This window comes from Rhinoraja longicauda, chromosome 4, assembly GCF_053455715.1.
Source record: "Rhinoraja longicauda isolate Sanriku21f chromosome 4, sRhiLon1.1, whole genome shotgun sequence".
Classification (NCBI taxonomy): domain Eukaryota; kingdom Metazoa; phylum Chordata; class Chondrichthyes; order Rajiformes; family Arhynchobatidae; genus Rhinoraja; species Rhinoraja longicauda.
The window spans coordinates 63,765,362-63,782,752 of NC_135956.1; the positions used below are offsets into that span (position 1 = coordinate 63,765,362).

Sequence of the window (17,391 nt, forward strand, 5' to 3'; positions counted from 1 at the left end):
GCAAAATGAAGCATTTCATTGGACCTAGGTACATGCGACAATAAAATATCAATCATTAATTTAGGAATTCTTTCAGTGGCCATTGCCTTCTGCCCGTCCAAGTTCACCTCCATTTTTGGCTCTCATTCCAGTGGTTACTGAGATGGCTTGACAGCACTGAAGGACCATCAGAAATATTTATCCTGTTGCCCTGAGAGCTACAACGGGCAAAAGAAGGCCAATTCAAAATTCAAAGTTGCTGGGCACATTACTGTTTGGAAGTGCAAACCAGAAGAGGAACACCACTTTCAAACATGGGTTTCACTGTCAACAATGAACTAATATGTGAATGCATCATGACCTTCTGGCTCATTCCGTTACTGAACCAGCAGATAACAGTCATCAACAAGTATCCACCATCTCCCGAATCTTGGAAACTATGGAGGACTCGGATTCTTGATATGTTTATTGATTTCTCATCCAAATCAATATACCCATCAACATATGCCCCACACAAAATAAAGACCCAACAACTCTGTTCTAGAGATCTCTGATCTAAACAGAATTTCTTGTCATTCCTGCTTCAAAGTTGGGAAAAGAGAATAACAGATGCTGTTATCAGATATATAACAATTCCACAAAATACTTAAAACGGGTCAGATGCCTCTCGCCTCATTCTTATACAGGCATAAGAGTATCTGAAGAGATTTCCTCAGAATTTATGAAATAATTTTACAACTGAAATGCAAGGACTGTACTTCAGAATGTATTCATTAAATTAATAGTGGATCATACTTCCAAGCAGACAGAACTTACCTGCGTTCAAACATTCTGAGAGAGTACAATTTGCAGGTACATCCTAGAGCAATCACAAGCAGTAGCCCACAGATTAGGCTTCCAATGACTGCTGCAGTTATAACTCTGGTGGGTACAATCACGGGACAGTTTTCTTCATCACTGCCATCACCACAGTCATCCTGTGCATCGCACACCCAGCTCTCAAACACACAACGGTTGTTCTTGCAATGAAAATTACCAGGTTGGCAAAAGAAACAGTTCTTCTCATCCGAGCCATTTGGACAATGATTTTGGTAATTGCACCGGTCAGCCAGAGGGTAGCACACACCACTGCGAGAACAGGGAAACTCGTCTCTTTGGCAGGAGCTACAGTTGCGTTCATCTCGTCCGTTTGGACAGTGCCAATAACCATCACAGCGCTGTTGTTCAAAGTAGCAGCCCCAATTGCCTCCGCAAGGGATCTCCCATGGAAGACAAAATCCTTCAACTTGATAGGTTGCATTAAAACCTCTAGCTGCATTTACTTTGTTAGCATGGAAATGTACCCGCACTTGGCCAGAAGAAGAGATGACTGTGATTGGTGTCCGGGAATCAAATGGCGTTAAGACACGAAGCAATTTGTGTGAATTTTCCTCCAGACCATCATACACTTTGATATAATCCCTATAGCCTATGCCATCCAACTTTAAGTCAGTGATGCGCAAAATGATTTTGCGTCGGTCTCCAGTATCTATTAACCATGTGCAATTGCTTCCAGGTGGATAAAATGCAGGATAATTTGGTGAATTAAATGTGCCATAAAAGTTTCTCAACCATTCACCACAAGTAGGGGCATCACAATCGATTTCATCTTCCAAATCAAGACAGTCAATATTTCCATCACATCTCAAGGACTCGGGTAAACATGTATAAGCTGCTGTATATCGAGAAATGCACTGGAAATGGTCGTAAGTACAAGGCTTAAGTGGAAAATCAGTTGGGGACATCAACTGTTCGCAAAATTCTTCATCAGAATTGTCTCCACACTCATCCATCGTGTTGCACTTCCAAATATCTAGGATACATTTTCCATTGTTACAATGGAACTGGTCCCAGTCACAGCTTGCCTCTACCACCCTTCCTGAAAATAAAATTAAATCACAATGTAAAAAACAAGTAGTTGAAGGATTAGAAACCGCAACACAATATTTCTTATTACTATTTCATAAGTATTTCTCAGTATTTCTCAGAAAGAAAGGCTTATATTTATTCAATCTTTTCAGAAGGACTTTTCCAAAACATTCTATAGTTATGAACAACTTTTATATATGTACTCCTTGTTACCTTATAGGAAGCACAACATACGCAAAGTAAAGTTTTAAGCCTAACAAATTAATAAAAATGCTGATGGTGCTTTTACAAATTTCCTCCTCATAACAATAGCTGTCACTTCAACCACTCAAAAAGGCAATTTGTGCTGTTGAATCAATACAATTCCCGAGGCCAGGATGTGATATTTAAGAGAGAGCACAAGACATTAAGACACAAAGTGCTGGAGTAACTCAGAGCCTCAGACATCAGATAAAGGACCCCGACCCGAAACATCACCTATCTGTGGTTTCCAGAGATGCTGACCAAGTAAGAGTTACTCCAGCACTTTGTGTCTTTTGTTGTGAACCAGCATCTATAAGACATTAAGAAATGGGTTACCCAAAAAACTTTATTCCAATTTGTTCTTGGCAAAAACCATCTACGGCCAAGGGAAATAACAACTCAGGTTAAAAATACCGAATCTAGATTAGCACTTCAATTTCTAATAGCAGGTGCTCTCACTTGCTACAACAGTTTGCTCTTGTTGTGGCATGCATTTAGGGGGCATGACAATGACATTGTGAATATAACTGATTACTGGCAGGCAGACACTGTTCAAGAACAGTTCACTAGCTTTCTTCACACAAACTCAGACAGGAAAATGATGGAAGTTAATAGATGGCACATTGTGACACTGGTCTTTATCCCTGTTGGAATGCTCACAAGTTATAATGCAAGAGTACTGCTATTTTACATTACAAGTACATTTTAAATCTCAGTGATGGCAAAGCAGTAGACAAGGATATGCATTTCTGTAGGACAATATGGGGTTCGATAATGGTTGCACAAAGAAAATCTTAAGTTTGTGTAAATTTGTGAGCATCTGAACATACCCCAACTTCAAAAAATACTAAACTTATCTGTTCATTAATTTATTATGATGTATGTTATTCCCAATTAATGTGATGTAATATCCATTAAACTATCACTGCAAAACAACCAACAGATTAAGGACGCATTTCCTTAAATACACAGGGACTTGTATTTCTGTAACGCGGTAGCAAGTATTGAACGCAATACTCCAAATGCGGTCGAACCAAAGTCCTTTCAATAGGCAATAGACAATAGGTGCAGGAGTAGGCCATTCGTCCCTTCGAGCCAGCACCACCATTCAATATGATCATGGCTGATCATCCACAATCAGTACCCCGTTCCTGCCCTCTCCCCATACCCCCTAGACTCCGCTATCATTAAGAGTATCTGACTCTCTCTTGAAAGCATCCAGAGAATTGGCCTCCACTGCTTTCTGAGGCAGAGAATTCCACAGATTTACAACTCTCTGAGTAAAAAAGTTTTTCCTCATCTCCGTTCTAAATGGCCTACCCATTATTCTTAAACTCTGGCCCCTGGTTCTGGACTCCCCCAACATTGGGAACATAATTTTCAAGCTGCATCATGACTTCCTGACTCTAAACACTCAATGCTGACCTATGAAAGTAAGCATACCATATGCTTTCTTTGCCATTCATCGAGAAGAGGACTAGAAACAAGGGCAAGAAAAAATAAAATGGAGACATGGTTTAAACCAAACTTCATAACTAAGTGCACACATGGGTTTTTGGACAGTGCTAGGACCCAGGCAGCAGTTATGAATGCTTTCAGGTTTGCACAAGATAGAGTGCAGGAAACAGGCAAGGAGATTACTAAAAATGTGAACTCTAGAAGAAGCAGAGGGATTGATACATCAGGGTGAGACAACCATCTAGGAAGGTGGAAAGAAATAAAGGGTATGACCTCAGCTGCCTAGGTCATCCATAAGACATTTAAAATTGGAGACATGCAAGAGGCTAGTGGAATCAAGGGATAGGGGGAGAAGGCAGGTGGGTTGTTGATTGTGGACGATCAGCCATGATCACAATGAATGGCGGTGCTGGCTCAAAGGGCCGAATGGCCTCCTGCACCTATTTTCTATGTCTCTATGTCTATGTCGCTAGGCTTAAAGTGAAGCACCATAAAGACTTTGCGAGTTGTATAGATGGAAATGGTAAAATAAAGCTACACAAGAGATCCCGTATTCACATTTCAAAAGATACCAACGCTATACATACCTATGACATAAGACAGCCTAAAGCCTTTTCCAGTATACCTGTCATCAGAATGGAACTCAATCCAGACATGGCCTTTTGAAGAAATAAACGGTGCTGGAATAGAAGAACCACACACTCGAGTTCCTTCAATGCTTTTACGAGTTCCTATCGTTAGCCAGTCTGAACTACACCAAGCTGAGGTCTGCACATCAAAATCCTGAAAGCTATGATAAAAAGTGCAATAGTTAACATTTTTATGAACACAAAATAACAGATAAATGATAAAACAAAATTATCACATTGTCAGAATTTGTAACTGTCAGATGAATAGTTGAAGAGCTTTGAAGTGGTTCCATGGGAATATTAGAAGCAGACTGAGTTACCATTCCACAACTATTCACAATTAGGGCCATCAAAATTAGAGTTAACAAAGAGATACTATTTATCTAATCAGTAATGTATTTACTATTTATAATACAGGTACACCACTGATTTTTCATACTTGGTTCTAGAGCCTTTCTGGATCGCTGTGAAGGTCTTCATTGGGTATTTTTAAAGCAGAGATTGACAGGTTCTTGATTAGCATGGGTTCCTTCTGGGCATTTAAATTTCCTGTTTGAATTTCCCTTTTTTCCTGTTAAATTTGCTTCTGCCATTCTTTAGTGCAGTGTTTCAAATTGCAATAGTTTTTCCTCAACTCACCTGATTTTGCTAATAATTTAAAATCGTTGCCCAGTTATTAACCAATCTGCAAAAGGAAATGGTCTCTGCCAATTTACGATATAAAAATCCTTCATGTTTTGAATGCATCTACTACATATCCGCTTAATTGTCCTTGTTCCAAGAATAACTCTAGCTTCTGTTGTCTCCCCATGTAACCATTCCTTTATCCCTCATATCATAGCAGTAAATTGCTTCCACATCTATTATACTAAAAGTCAGATCTCGTGAATATATGTTATGTATGTATCTGTGATTTCGCTGATTACGGCAAAACGATAAACCGTAGCGCCACGATTTTTGCGCCGCCTTAATCACCACGCTGACAGCTGCTGGAAAATGGTTTTTTAATTTATTTTGGTCGCATATTTTTTAAGTTAGAGAGGTTTTAAAGCGCTGCCCCCCCCTGGTTTATTGAAGGTTTTTAGGGGGGCGCTGTGGTGCGGCTGTGCTCAGTACGCATGCGCGGCATCTCCTCACTTGGATATATATTTCACTGATTCGGCTGATTACGGCAAAACAGTCAACTGTAGCGCCACAATTTTTGCACCGCCTAATCACACCGCTGGACGCTTGCCGAAAATGATGTTTTTATTTAATTCGGTCGTTTATTTTTTAAGTTACAGAGGTTTAAAAGTAAAGATATTTTTTCTCTCAGTTATTTTGGCTGATTTCGGCAAAAACGGTGAATCGTAGCGCCACGATTTTTGCACCGCCTTAATCACCACGCTGAACGCTGCTGGAAAATGGTTTTATTATTTGATTCGGTCGCGTATTTGTTAAGTTACAGAGGTTTTAGTAAAAAAAAATAAAAAAAACAGCCGTTTTTTCAATTGCCTTCAGCGTGTGACGTCAAAAAGCTCGCGCAACCCCCCTCCTACTGATTTATTGAAGGATTTCAGCGTGGAGCTGCTGTGCGTATGGGCTCATCTCTCCTCTCTCCCCTTGATTCTCTCTTCTCTCCCACACCCGGGAGACACTCTCCACGCTATCCCCCCCCCCCCCTCGGACCTTTCACTGATGCGCTCCCCACCCCCCCCCCCCCCCCCCCCCCGGACCTTTCACTGATGCTGGGGGAGAGAGAATGGTGGCGGGGTCTGAGAATGGGGACTGGGGAGGGGGACAACAGGGGTCGTCCGGAGGGGGCTTGGTGGTGGGGGAAATAGGGGTACTGGGAAAAGGGGAGGTCGTGGTGAAAGGGGGGGTGTGGGGAGATTAAGATTGGGGTTGGGGGAGGAGAGAATGGGGGGTGTGGGAATGGGCCCAACGGGCCCTCTTCGCTAGTCCCCTCTAAGGCTTTGACATCCTTTACGTAACAGGGTCTCCAGAATAAGACCTCTAGAGCCTAACCATTCAAGTAAAATGTTTAGCATGACAAGCAGGCCTTGTTGGAAATGCTTATCTGGATGAGCAAGGACAGTTGTGACAATTGCCAAGTAAGACAGAGTCAGATAACATGGGAGCAGGCCTTTTGGCTCACTGAGTTTGCACTGACGTTCATAAATCCATTCTACACTAATCCCATTTATTTTCCTCACATTGAACTCATCGCAGACTCCTCTCAAGTCTCTGTCACCCATTTACACGCAATATACAATTAATCTAATGACCCACACATATTTGACGTGGGAGGATGCAAGAGCACAAAGAAGCGAACATGGTCACTCACTGGGAGGAGATGCAAATTCCACACAAACTGAACTGGAGATTAGAATTGAACATGGTTGCTAGGTTGCCCTGTTATGAGAAGTATCTCAGAAATATAATAGACAGATAGATCACTTACAGCATCGGTCTAGAAATCCAAGGAGAATCTCAGAAACTCAATTGCAAAAAAAGACAAGGTTAAAATTGAACAAACATGGTAATGTCCAGATTGGAGTATTTTGTCCAATTTCGCTTTCAATTTATTCCCTACCAATTGGCAGTCATCTCCGCGCACTGACTACAACAGACTTGAACTATGTTCAAGTACCACCGGGTGGCGCCATATGATGACAGCCTCGCCAACAGTCTGTCTCGTCCTTTTGTTGTTTGTAGTCTGTTGTTAAATGTATGTTTTAGTGTATCTTTAGTTTTGTATTATGTGGGGGGTAAACTTTTTAAATCTCTTTTCTCGACGGAGATGCAACTTTTTCCATATCGTATCTCTGTTCGCACTGTGGCCTAACATCATGTAGCTGGCGGTCCCTTTGCTGGGGATCGACTTCAGGAGCTCCAACCGCGGGAGCCTGCGGACTTAATATCGTGGAACATGCGATCCCTTTGTCAGGGATCGACTTCGGGAGCTCCATCCGCGGGAGCCTTCGGACATAACTTCGGGAGCTCTAACCGTTATTGCCTTCCATCACAGTGCGCTATGGTGGATGTTTATGTTAATTTTTATGTAGTTGTGTGTCTTGTTGCTTTTTTGGTATGACTGTATGGCAAATCAAATTCCTTGTATGTTTTTACATACTTGGCTAATAAATTAATTACTTGCTTTACTAATTCATTTTGATAATTGACAGTGAATTTTGATCAAGAGCAGAGTATAGAGCCTCCTCTTACCCAGTCTTCATTCATTGCTCACAAGCAATTATTTCTAACACCAGCGCTGGTAGAGATTTAAGTGTTTCCCCCCCCCCCCCCCCCCAATGTTTAGGGGATCGAAATCTGTGATAATGTAGCAATGCTGCCAAATACTGACACAAATCAACAATGTGATCCAAAAGGCTCCCAGATTAATCTCCCAGCACACGGTGCATACATAAATAAGCACGGCATCTATCACTATGTTTTTTTAATTTTTACTTTACAAGTTAACTTTAAAGATAACTTTAAAACGTTATTACAAAATTCGTCACAAATTCGTACAGGCTCCGACACACAAATAAACACATATTAATCTCAATGGATTAAATTTACCTGATGGTGACGACTTCCTCCCGATTGCCTTGGATGTACCAACTGCAATTCATTCTAGTTGGATAGTTAAAAGGCCAACCTGGACTTGTAATAATTCCATTTGGCGCCTTCAGCTGTTCTGGTACATCTCCACAAGCTAAGAAAAAGATATGTTAGATAATGAACATGGCTAACACATTTTCTGAATTAAAACATAACTGAAACATAACTGCAAAGAGATACAAAAGACTGCAGATGTTGGAATCTAGAACCAAAACAAACTTCTGGGAGAATTCAGCAGACAAAGCTGCAAATGTTTGACATTAGTATTGGGTTGTTTTTTTTCCATTATAAATTATCTACGAGTATTGTGTTTACAGGCCTATTTTGCCACTGCAGGTAAGAATTTAATTGTTCTGTTGTGAGTACATATGACAATTAAGCTCCCTTGACTTGATGTTTTGCATCAAGATCATGCAGCAGTACAGCGAATAGAGGGAAGATAACTAGTATATAAAAATGGGAAGGAGGGATGAGACAGAGAATAGGCAATAGGTGGAACCAGATGAAGGGTGGGGCAGTGAGAGGCAGGTAGAGCCAGGTGAGGTGGAGAAAGGAGAAGAAATTTAGACATTGGCTGATATGCGATAGAAAATAAAAAGGCAGGAAATTCATTCACCTACCCATGTTTCTGCTCCCTTAGCTTACCTTTTCTATCCTCTCCCCTACCTGGTTCTCTTTCTTCCCATCTCTCCCTTATCTTGGTCTACATATCACTCAACAGCCTCTGCCTCTCCCTCCCTTCTCCCCCCCTCCCCCCCACAAGACACTATAGTTGTGAGTATCTTGAGCTGGAGATTTTGGCAGCACCTTGTGCAGGTAAGCAGCATCTATGGGTGGAATGGACAGATGAGGTTTCGGTTCGAGATACCTCTTCAGATTATGTTTGTCCATTTCCTCCTCATCCTGACATGGTGAGCTCCCCCAACCCCATTACATTTACCTGGTTCCCTCTGTCAACAACTAGCCTGTCTCAGACTTTCCTCTCTCTTTTTTATACCAGCCATCTTCCCTCTAAACTCCCTGTCCTGATGCATGGTTTAGACCCAAAACATCGACCATCCCTTTGCCTCCACAGACATTGCTTGACCTGCTGAGTTGTTGCAGCATTTTGTTTATTCACGATATGAAGATAAGCATTATAAAATCAATTTTCAGTACTTAATACCTTTGAAAATTGAAACATTACTGAAGGGAGTGAGAAAAGGTATATGATTTTTAAAAAGAGACAAATTGATTAATATAGGTGACCAAATAAGTAGACTATTGAGTGCGGCATAAAATGGGGGATGTGGAGAGGGAAAGATGAGAATAAGGACAGAAAAGATGAAAAGACCCAAACAGAGAGACAAGCAAGAGCTAGCAAAATACATTGAAAAAAAACCATGCATCGAAAGAAATAGCATGCATGTGAGAGAAATGTATTATTGTACCCAAAATGTTCCACAGGGGAGAGAGTACAAATATCTGCAGTGCGAAAATAGGCCAGTGATTGCTGCAAAATTCAATCACCCTTACACTAACTGGGACTGTACCAGCATAAAAGCAAGATACGTGACATTCCATGGAATTTCTTTTAATGCAATACGTAGATGGTCCAAGAGAAAAAACAGACCAGGCTTTTTTTATAGGAATGAACCGGGGCAGTTGGAAAAGGTACAGAGGGAGAGAATACGTGGCAATAATTATTAATTCAGTTAGATTTAGCATAGTTTTAGAATTCTGACTTGTGAGCATACAAAATCTCAGGGAAAATGAAGAGAACCGTGAATTCGAGGAGGGGGAATTCAGGAAAAGTTACAATCGCCATGGAAGGGATACTGAGCAAATTGCTAGGTCTTCTTAGTGGATCTCATCTTAGAGTGGTAGTATTGCAATGTGCAGAAGAGATTCATCAGAATATTCTCTGGAAATGTAAGATTTTACTTACAAGGAGAGATTGGAAGGAATGAGTGGCCAACTTAGAGGTTAATCAAAAATTGGTTTCACCTTGTAGAAATTACAGCAGTGTTTATACATAGTCACCCCATTTCAGGGCATCATAATGTTTGGGGCACAGCAATGTCATGTTTAGTATTTTGTTGCATATCTTTTGCATGCAATGACTGCTTGAAGTTTGCGATTCATGGACATCACCAGTTGCTGGGTGACTTCTCTGGTGATGCTCTGCCAGGCCTGTATCGCAGCCATCTTTAGCTTATGCTTGTTTTGGGGGCTAGTCCCCTTCAGTTTTCTCTTCAGCCGATAAAAGGCATGCTCAATTGTGTTCAGATTGGGCGATTGACTTGGCCACTCAAGAATTTACCGATTTTTAGCTTCGAAAAACTCTTTTGTTGCTTTAGCAGTATATTTGGGATCATTGTCTTGCTTTAGAATGAACCGCCGGCCAATGAGTTTTGAGGCATTTGTTTGAACTTGAGCAGATAGGATGTGTCTGTACACTTCAGAATTCATTATACTACTACCATCAGCAGTTGTATCATCAATGAAGATAAGTGAGCCAGGTACCTTCAGCAGCCATACATGCCCAGGCCATAACACTCCCACCACCGTGTTTCACAGATGAGATGGTATGCTTTGGATCTTGGGCAGTTCCTTCACTCTTCCATACTTTGCTCTTGGTATCACTCTGATACAAGTTAATCTTCGTCTCATCTGTCCACAAGACCTTTTTCCAGAACTGTGGTTGCTCTTTTAAGTACTTTTTGGCAAACTATAACCTGGCCGTCCTATTTTTGCGGCTAACCAGTGGTTTACATCTTGCAGTGTAGCCTCTGTATTTCTGTTCATGAAGTCTTCTGCAACATTGATAAATCCACACCTGACTCCTGAAGAGTGCTTCTGAATTCTTCTGTCATCAGCTGTGGAGGTCTTCCTTGGCCTGCCAGTCCCTTTGTGATTAGTAAGCTCACCAGTGCTCTCTTTCGTCTTAATGATGTTCCAAACAGTTGATTTTGGTAAGCCTAAGGTTTGGCTGATGTCTCTTAACAGTTTTATTCTTGTTTCTCAGTCTCATAATGGCTTCTTTGACTTTCATTGGCACAACTTTGGTCCTCATGTTGATAAACAGCAATAAAAGTTTCCAAAGGTAATGGAAAGACTGGAGGAAACACTAGGTGCTGCGAGCTCTCTTAAGGAGGCATTTAAACACACCTGAGCAATTACAAACACCTGTGAAACATGTGTCCCAAACATTATGGTGCACATTATGAAATGGGGGGGGGGGGGGATTATGTATAAACACAGCTGTAATTTCTACATGGTGAACCCAAAATGTATAAAAATACGCTTTAATAAAATCTGACAATGTGCACTTTAACCACATATGATTTTTTTCTATTACAAATCTCAAATTGTAGAGTACAGAGGCAAATAAATAAATGATGGGTCTTTGTCCCAAACATTATGGATGGCACAGTAGATCATGTGTAGACAGATCTTGGCAGGTTTACCTTGGCATTATGTTAATCACAGATATTATGGACTGTGCAGTTCTATGTTTTACATGGCAAACGGTTTTCATTCAGAGGGTCATACGTCTTTGGAATTCTCTTCCACAGGTGGCAGTGGTTAAAATTGGATCAGCTTCAAACTTATTGAATGGCAGAGCAGGCTTTGGGGCCAAGGGTTACTTGTATTCCTAATTCACACGTTTGCATGAATACATTTAACCAAGGTGGGTTGGAAGCAACCATATAAAGGTCAAAATATTGGACGGAAGAGATAGTGGGTGTAATGGCTCAAAACAAATAAATAGCCATTTTACAGAACTCATAATTTTATGTCCGCTTGGATATAGAGAGACACAAGGCAAAATAAAAGAAGGAAGTTTATGACGGACACTTTGGGTGGGGAATATGGGAGTCCAGAGTAGGGACTAGAGAAAGTGCACAACGTTCATGTAATGTAGAATAGACCAAAGTTTATGAGTGCAGAGATTCTCCTACACTCTGAAAAGACCAGCTAGATGATAACGCAGAATGACAGACTTACTCACGGCCTTGGATGCTTTACAGAAATGCAAAGAATTAAAATTTTGACACTCTGTGACCTAGTAACAAGAACATTGAAGATATTGTACATAAGGAAAGTGAGTATGAGTATTTAAAGTACTGGAGTAATTCGGCCGGTCAGGCAGTATATGTTTTGGATTGGGACCCTTCTTCAGTGAGGGGTACGGAGAAGAAAGTTGGAAAAGGAGCGGGACAAAGACTGGCTAGTGATAAGCGAATGCAGGTGATGGAGGGTTTGATTGTCAGATGGGTAGACAAAGGCCAGTGATGAAAAGATGACAAAAAGCCTAGGATAGCGAGAGGAGTGACATGTGAAGCCAGAGAAAGCGATGTAGGTGGAAAGAATCGGGGTGGGGGGCGGGGGGGGGTTGGGGAAAGTGTGGAAGAGCGGTTGTGGTGATGGGGGGTGGGGGGGGGCGCAGGGGGGTTGACCTAAAATTGGAGAGTTCAATGTTCATACCTTTGGGTTGCAAGCCCTACCCAAGCGGACTACAAAGTGCTGTTCCTCTACTTTGTATGTGGCCTCACACTCACATTGGAGGAGGCCCAGGACAGAAAGGTTGGTTTTGGAATGGGAAGGGTTAGCAACCAGGAGATCCAGGCAGATCGAGCAAATGATCGCCAGTCCAGGATTGGTCTAACCAATGTAAAAGGAGCCACATCGGAAGCACTAATTATAGATAATGTTAGGATGTACAGGTGAAACTCTGTATCACCTGGAGGGGCTGCTGGGGTTCCTCGATGGATGTGAAGGAGGATTAGGGACACATGTTATGTCTCCTGTGGTTGAAGGGGAAAGTACCTGGGGAAGTTGTGTTTAGTTTAGTTTAGAGATACAGCATGGAAATTGGCCCTTTGACGCATCAAATGCATGCTGACCATTGATCAATGTTCTATGTTATCCCACTTTTTCATCCACTCCCTACACACCAGGGGAAATTCACATTGGCCAATTAACCTGTAAATTCACATCTTGGGGATGTGGGCCACCTTCCACCTATATCCCTTCTTCTGACTTCACATCTGACTCCTCTTCTTTCCTTATCTTAGTCTTTCTTTCATCTCTGGCTTCTGTCCATCCATGCGTCATTCAAACCTCCCCTCATCTGTATCCACCTATCACTTGCCAGACTACTACTAAATTACATTGAAGGAGGATCGTGATCCAAAACATCACCAATCCATGTCCTCCAGAGATGCCGCCTGACCCACTGAGTTATTCCAGCACTTTGCAGTGTGTATACAAACTGCAAACCAACATCTGCAGTACCTTGTGTCTACATGAGTGGATGAGAATTCAGCTTAGTACATGAAGGAGTCATTCATTTGTGATGCTGTAAATAGTAGAGCTGGAGACAGATGATAACGAGTGCAAACTGTCTGAAAGCAACAATGGCACAGATGAGAATTTCAGTTGCAATAATGTTGAAGTAACAGCAGAGGGCAGCAAATCTGAAGAGGTCGCAGATGGGAACGATGGAATGGAATAAATAAAGGATGAAAATTTAACTTGACAGAATTAAATCAAGTTGCAAGGAGTTTACTTCAGCACAAGATAGTAATCCAAAATGCATTATATTTGTATTGGTGACTAAAGACCCTGTCTATTGACTATTGATTGACTAGGTCTGTCCACCGCACGCCTAAAAGCAATTTCTTCTGATTCAAGACTGGATGTCAGTCAATTAGTTTGATAGCAGAGGAGGTAAATGAAAATGTATTATTCTATAAGTGCAGATATATTCTACATTGACAGTAGCAGCATTTTATTTAGTCTGGTCATAATTACAATACTACAATTAGCTCTTCTTGAACTATCCATGAACTATCTTGAACTATTCTGTCTTAAAAATGTTACAATTTGTTTAGTTGGTTTGTTGTTGTTTAAATTAATTAAATTATTGCATCGTATGGGAGGCGCATTCCCAATCTCGTTGTACCCCTGTACAATGACAATAAAGATATATTGTATTGTATTGTATTGTATTTTCTATAGTGTCTTGCAGAGGAAGTTCCAGATATTGACTCAATGACAATGTGTTTTTTTAAATCGGGATCATGTATGACTTGGAGAGCAATTTACAGCTGACAGCATTCCCAAGTACCTACTTTGTCCCACTTAGTCAGGAGCAGACAGCCCAAATATAAAGAATGGTATTATCAAATTCAAGCACAAAATTCAAGAAGCACAATGCACACAACTCTTATTTTGAAACCAAAATAAGAGGACATATACATATAGTGACACGAACTGTAATAAATGTTTGTGTTCACAAACATCAGCGATGTGATTGTGAGCGGTAGAGGGCGTTGATGGCTAATATTGCAACTGTTTTTTATTTAATTGTAACTAAAAGAAAGAGGATGCAGTGTTTGGACTTTCTGATAATGTGCCACACAAGATTATTAAACAAAATGAAGAGTGAATGATTCTAGAGGAATTATACTGGCATAGGTAAAAGATGTTCTAGTGGCCAGAGATCCTAGGGTGACAGAGGAACTGGAGGAAATCCACATTAGGCAGGAAACCGTTTTGGGTAGACTGATGGGACTCAAGGCTGATAAATCCCCAGGGCGTGATGGTCTGCATCTCAGGGTGCTTAAGGAGGTGGCTCTAGAAATTGTGGACGCATTAGTGATTATTTTCCAATGTTCTATAGATTCTGGGTCAGTTCCTGTGGATTGGAGGGTAGCTAATGTTATCCCACTTTTCAAGAAAGGAGGGAGAGAGAAAACGGGAAATTATAGACCAGTTAGTCTGACATCAGTGGTGGGGAAGATGCTGGAGTCAATTATAAAAGACGAAATTGCGGATAGCAGTAACAGGATCGTTCCGAGTCAGCATGGATTTACGAAGGGCAAATCATGCTTGACTGATCTACTGGAATTTTTTGAGGATGTAACTAGGAAAATTGACAGGGGAGAGCCGGTGGATGTGGTGTACCTCGACTTTCTGAAAGCCTTCGACAAGGTCCCACATAGGAGATTGGTGGGCAAAATTATAGCACATGGTATTGGAGGTAGGGTACCGACATGGATAAAAAGTTGGTTGACAGACAGAAAGCAAAGAGTGGGGATAAATGGGTCCCTTTCAGAATGGCAGGCAGTGACTAGTGGGGTACCGCAAGGCTCGGTGTTGGGACTGCAGCTATTTACAATATACATCAATGACTTGGATGAAGGGATTAAAAGTACCATTAGCAAATTTGCAGATGATACAAAGCTGGGTGGCAGTGTGAACTGTGAGGAAGATGCTATGAGGTTGCAGGGTGACTTGGACAGGTTGTGTGAGTGGGCGGATGCTTGGCAGATGCAGTTTAATGTGGATAAGTGTGAGGTTATCCACTTTGGTGGTAAGAATAGGAAGGCAAATTATTATCTGAATGGTGTCAAGTTAGGAAAGGGGGACGTACAACGTGATCTGGGTGTCCTAGTGCATCAGTCACTGAAAGGAAGTATGCAGGTACAGCAGCAGTGAAGAAAGCCAATGGAATGTTGGCCTTCATAACAAGAGGAGTTGAGTATAGGAGCAAAAAGGTCCTTCTGCAGTTGTACAGGGGCCTAGTGAGACCGCACCTGGAGTACTATGTGCAGTTTTGGTCTCCAAATTTGAGGAAGGATATTCTTGCTATTGAGGGCGTGCAGCGTAGGTTTACTAGGTTAATTCCCGGAATGGCGGGACTGTCATATGTTGAAAGACTGGAGCGACTAGGCTTGTATACACTGGAGTTTAGAAGGATGAGAGGGGATCTTATCGAAACGTATAAGATTATTAAGGGGTTGGACACATTAGAGGCAGGAAACATGTTCCCAATGTTGGGGGAGTCCAGAACCAGGGGCCACAGTTTAAGAATAAGGGGTAGGCCATTTAGAACAGAGATGAGGAAAAACTTTTTCAGTCAGAGAGTTGTGAATCTGTGGAATTCTCTGCCTCAGAGAGCAGTGGAGGCCAATTCTCTGAGTACATTCAAGAGAGAGCTAGATAGAGCTCTTAAGGATAGCTGAGTCAGGGGGTATGGGGAGAAAGCAGGAACGGGGTACTGATTGAGAATGATCAGCCATGATCACATTGAATGGCGGTGCTGGCTCGAAGGGCCGAATGGCCTACTCCTGCACCTATTGTCTATTGTCTATTGGTTTACAGGTAGAAAACAGTCAAATGAAATAAATGGGTCACTTTTCCGTGGTGGGTATATGGAATGAGCTGCCTCTCAACTATCTCTAAATTAAACAAAAGGAGGTAGTTGATGCAGGTACAACAATACAATTTAAAAGGCATTTGGACAGGTACATGGATATGAAAGTTAAGAAGGATATGGGCCAAATGGATTAGCTTAGATGGGTAATCTTGGGGCACAGACCTGCCACAGAAGTCCTTCCAGGTGAGACAGTGGTTCAAGTCTACCTCCTCTAACCTCATGTACTGCATTCACGATGTGGCCTCCAGTGTAGGTGCTCCCTGCCTTACGATGCTTCGACTTACGATATTTCGACTTTGCGATGGTGCAAACGGCAGCGACCCGTAGCGAGCCATAGCTCGCTTCCGACAAGTGATCACGTGTATTCAATACATTTCGACTTACAAGGGGGACTCTATCCTTGTTACGAATAGGGGGAGGGAGAGCAAAAGCGGAGTTGCGGGATATTGAGGAGACCCTAGTGAGAGCCTCATCTATAATGAAAAAGGGGAACTCCCGTTTCCTAAAGAATGAGGACATCTCTGATGCCCTAGTATGGAACACCTCATCCTGGGCACAGATGTGGCGTAGACAGAGGAATTGGGAGTAGGGGATAGAGTTTTCACAGGAAACAGGGTGGGAAGAAGTGTAGTCAAGATAGCTTTGGGAATCAGTAGGTTTGTAGTAGATGTCGGTCACTAGTCTGTCTGCTGTGATGGAGATGGTGAGATCCAGAAACGGTAGGAAGATGTCGGAGATGGCCCGTATATTTAAGGGCAGGATGGAAATTAATGGTGAAATTGATGAAGTCAGTGAGTTCTGCATGGGTACAAGAGGTACCACCATTGCAGTCGTCAATGTAGCAGAGATAGAGTTAGGGGATAGAGCCAATGTACTCCTGGAACTGGGATTGTTTGACGTACCCTACAAAGAGGCAGGCATAGCTGGGGCCCATGCAAGTGCCCACAGCTATGCCTTGGATTTGGAGGAAGTGGGAGGAGTCAAAGGAGAAGTTATTGAGGATAAGAACCAGCTCTGCTAGGCGGAGGAGAGTATTGGTAGATGGAAATTGGCTGGTTCTGTGGTCGAGGAAGAAACGAAGGGCTTTAAGACACTCCTGGTGGGGGATGGAGGTGTAGAGTGACTGGACATCCATAGTAACGATGAGGGAGTGGGGGCCTGGAAAACTGAAGTATTGAGGAGACGGAGAGCATGTGAGGTGTCTTGGATATAGGTAGGGAGAGATTGGACCGGGGGGATAGGATGGAGTCGAGGTAGGTAAAAATTAATTATGTTGGTTGACCACAGATTTGTACCAATCTCACATTAATCTAATAAACTATAAAGCCATAAAAACAATGTGTATTACATCTACACTTA

At 42.0% G+C, this 17,391-nt stretch overlaps 1 protein-coding gene across 2 annotated transcripts in view; it reads right to left on the reverse strand.

Moving 5' to 3' along the window:
* The window catches only part of lrp12 (low density lipoprotein receptor-related protein 12), a 43,162-nt gene that overhangs the window by 5,721 nt on the left and 20,050 nt on the right, over positions 1-17,391 (reverse strand). The window contains exons 1-4 of one of the 2 annotated variants that reach the window (XM_078397875.1): positions 13,104-13,158; positions 7,782-7,917; positions 4,176-4,378; positions 796-1,897 (exon numbers count right to left, since the gene is read on the reverse strand). In XM_078397875.1, the coding sequence (XP_078254001.1) occupies positions 796-1,897; positions 4,176-4,378; positions 7,782-7,834 (1,358 nt within the window). In that variant the 5' untranslated portion in view covers positions 7,835-7,917; positions 13,104-13,158. Of the gene's footprint in view, positions 1-795; positions 1,898-4,175; positions 4,379-7,781; positions 7,918-13,103; positions 13,159-17,391 lie in introns of those variants that run through there. The other variant, XM_078397874.1, reaches the window with a different exon arrangement.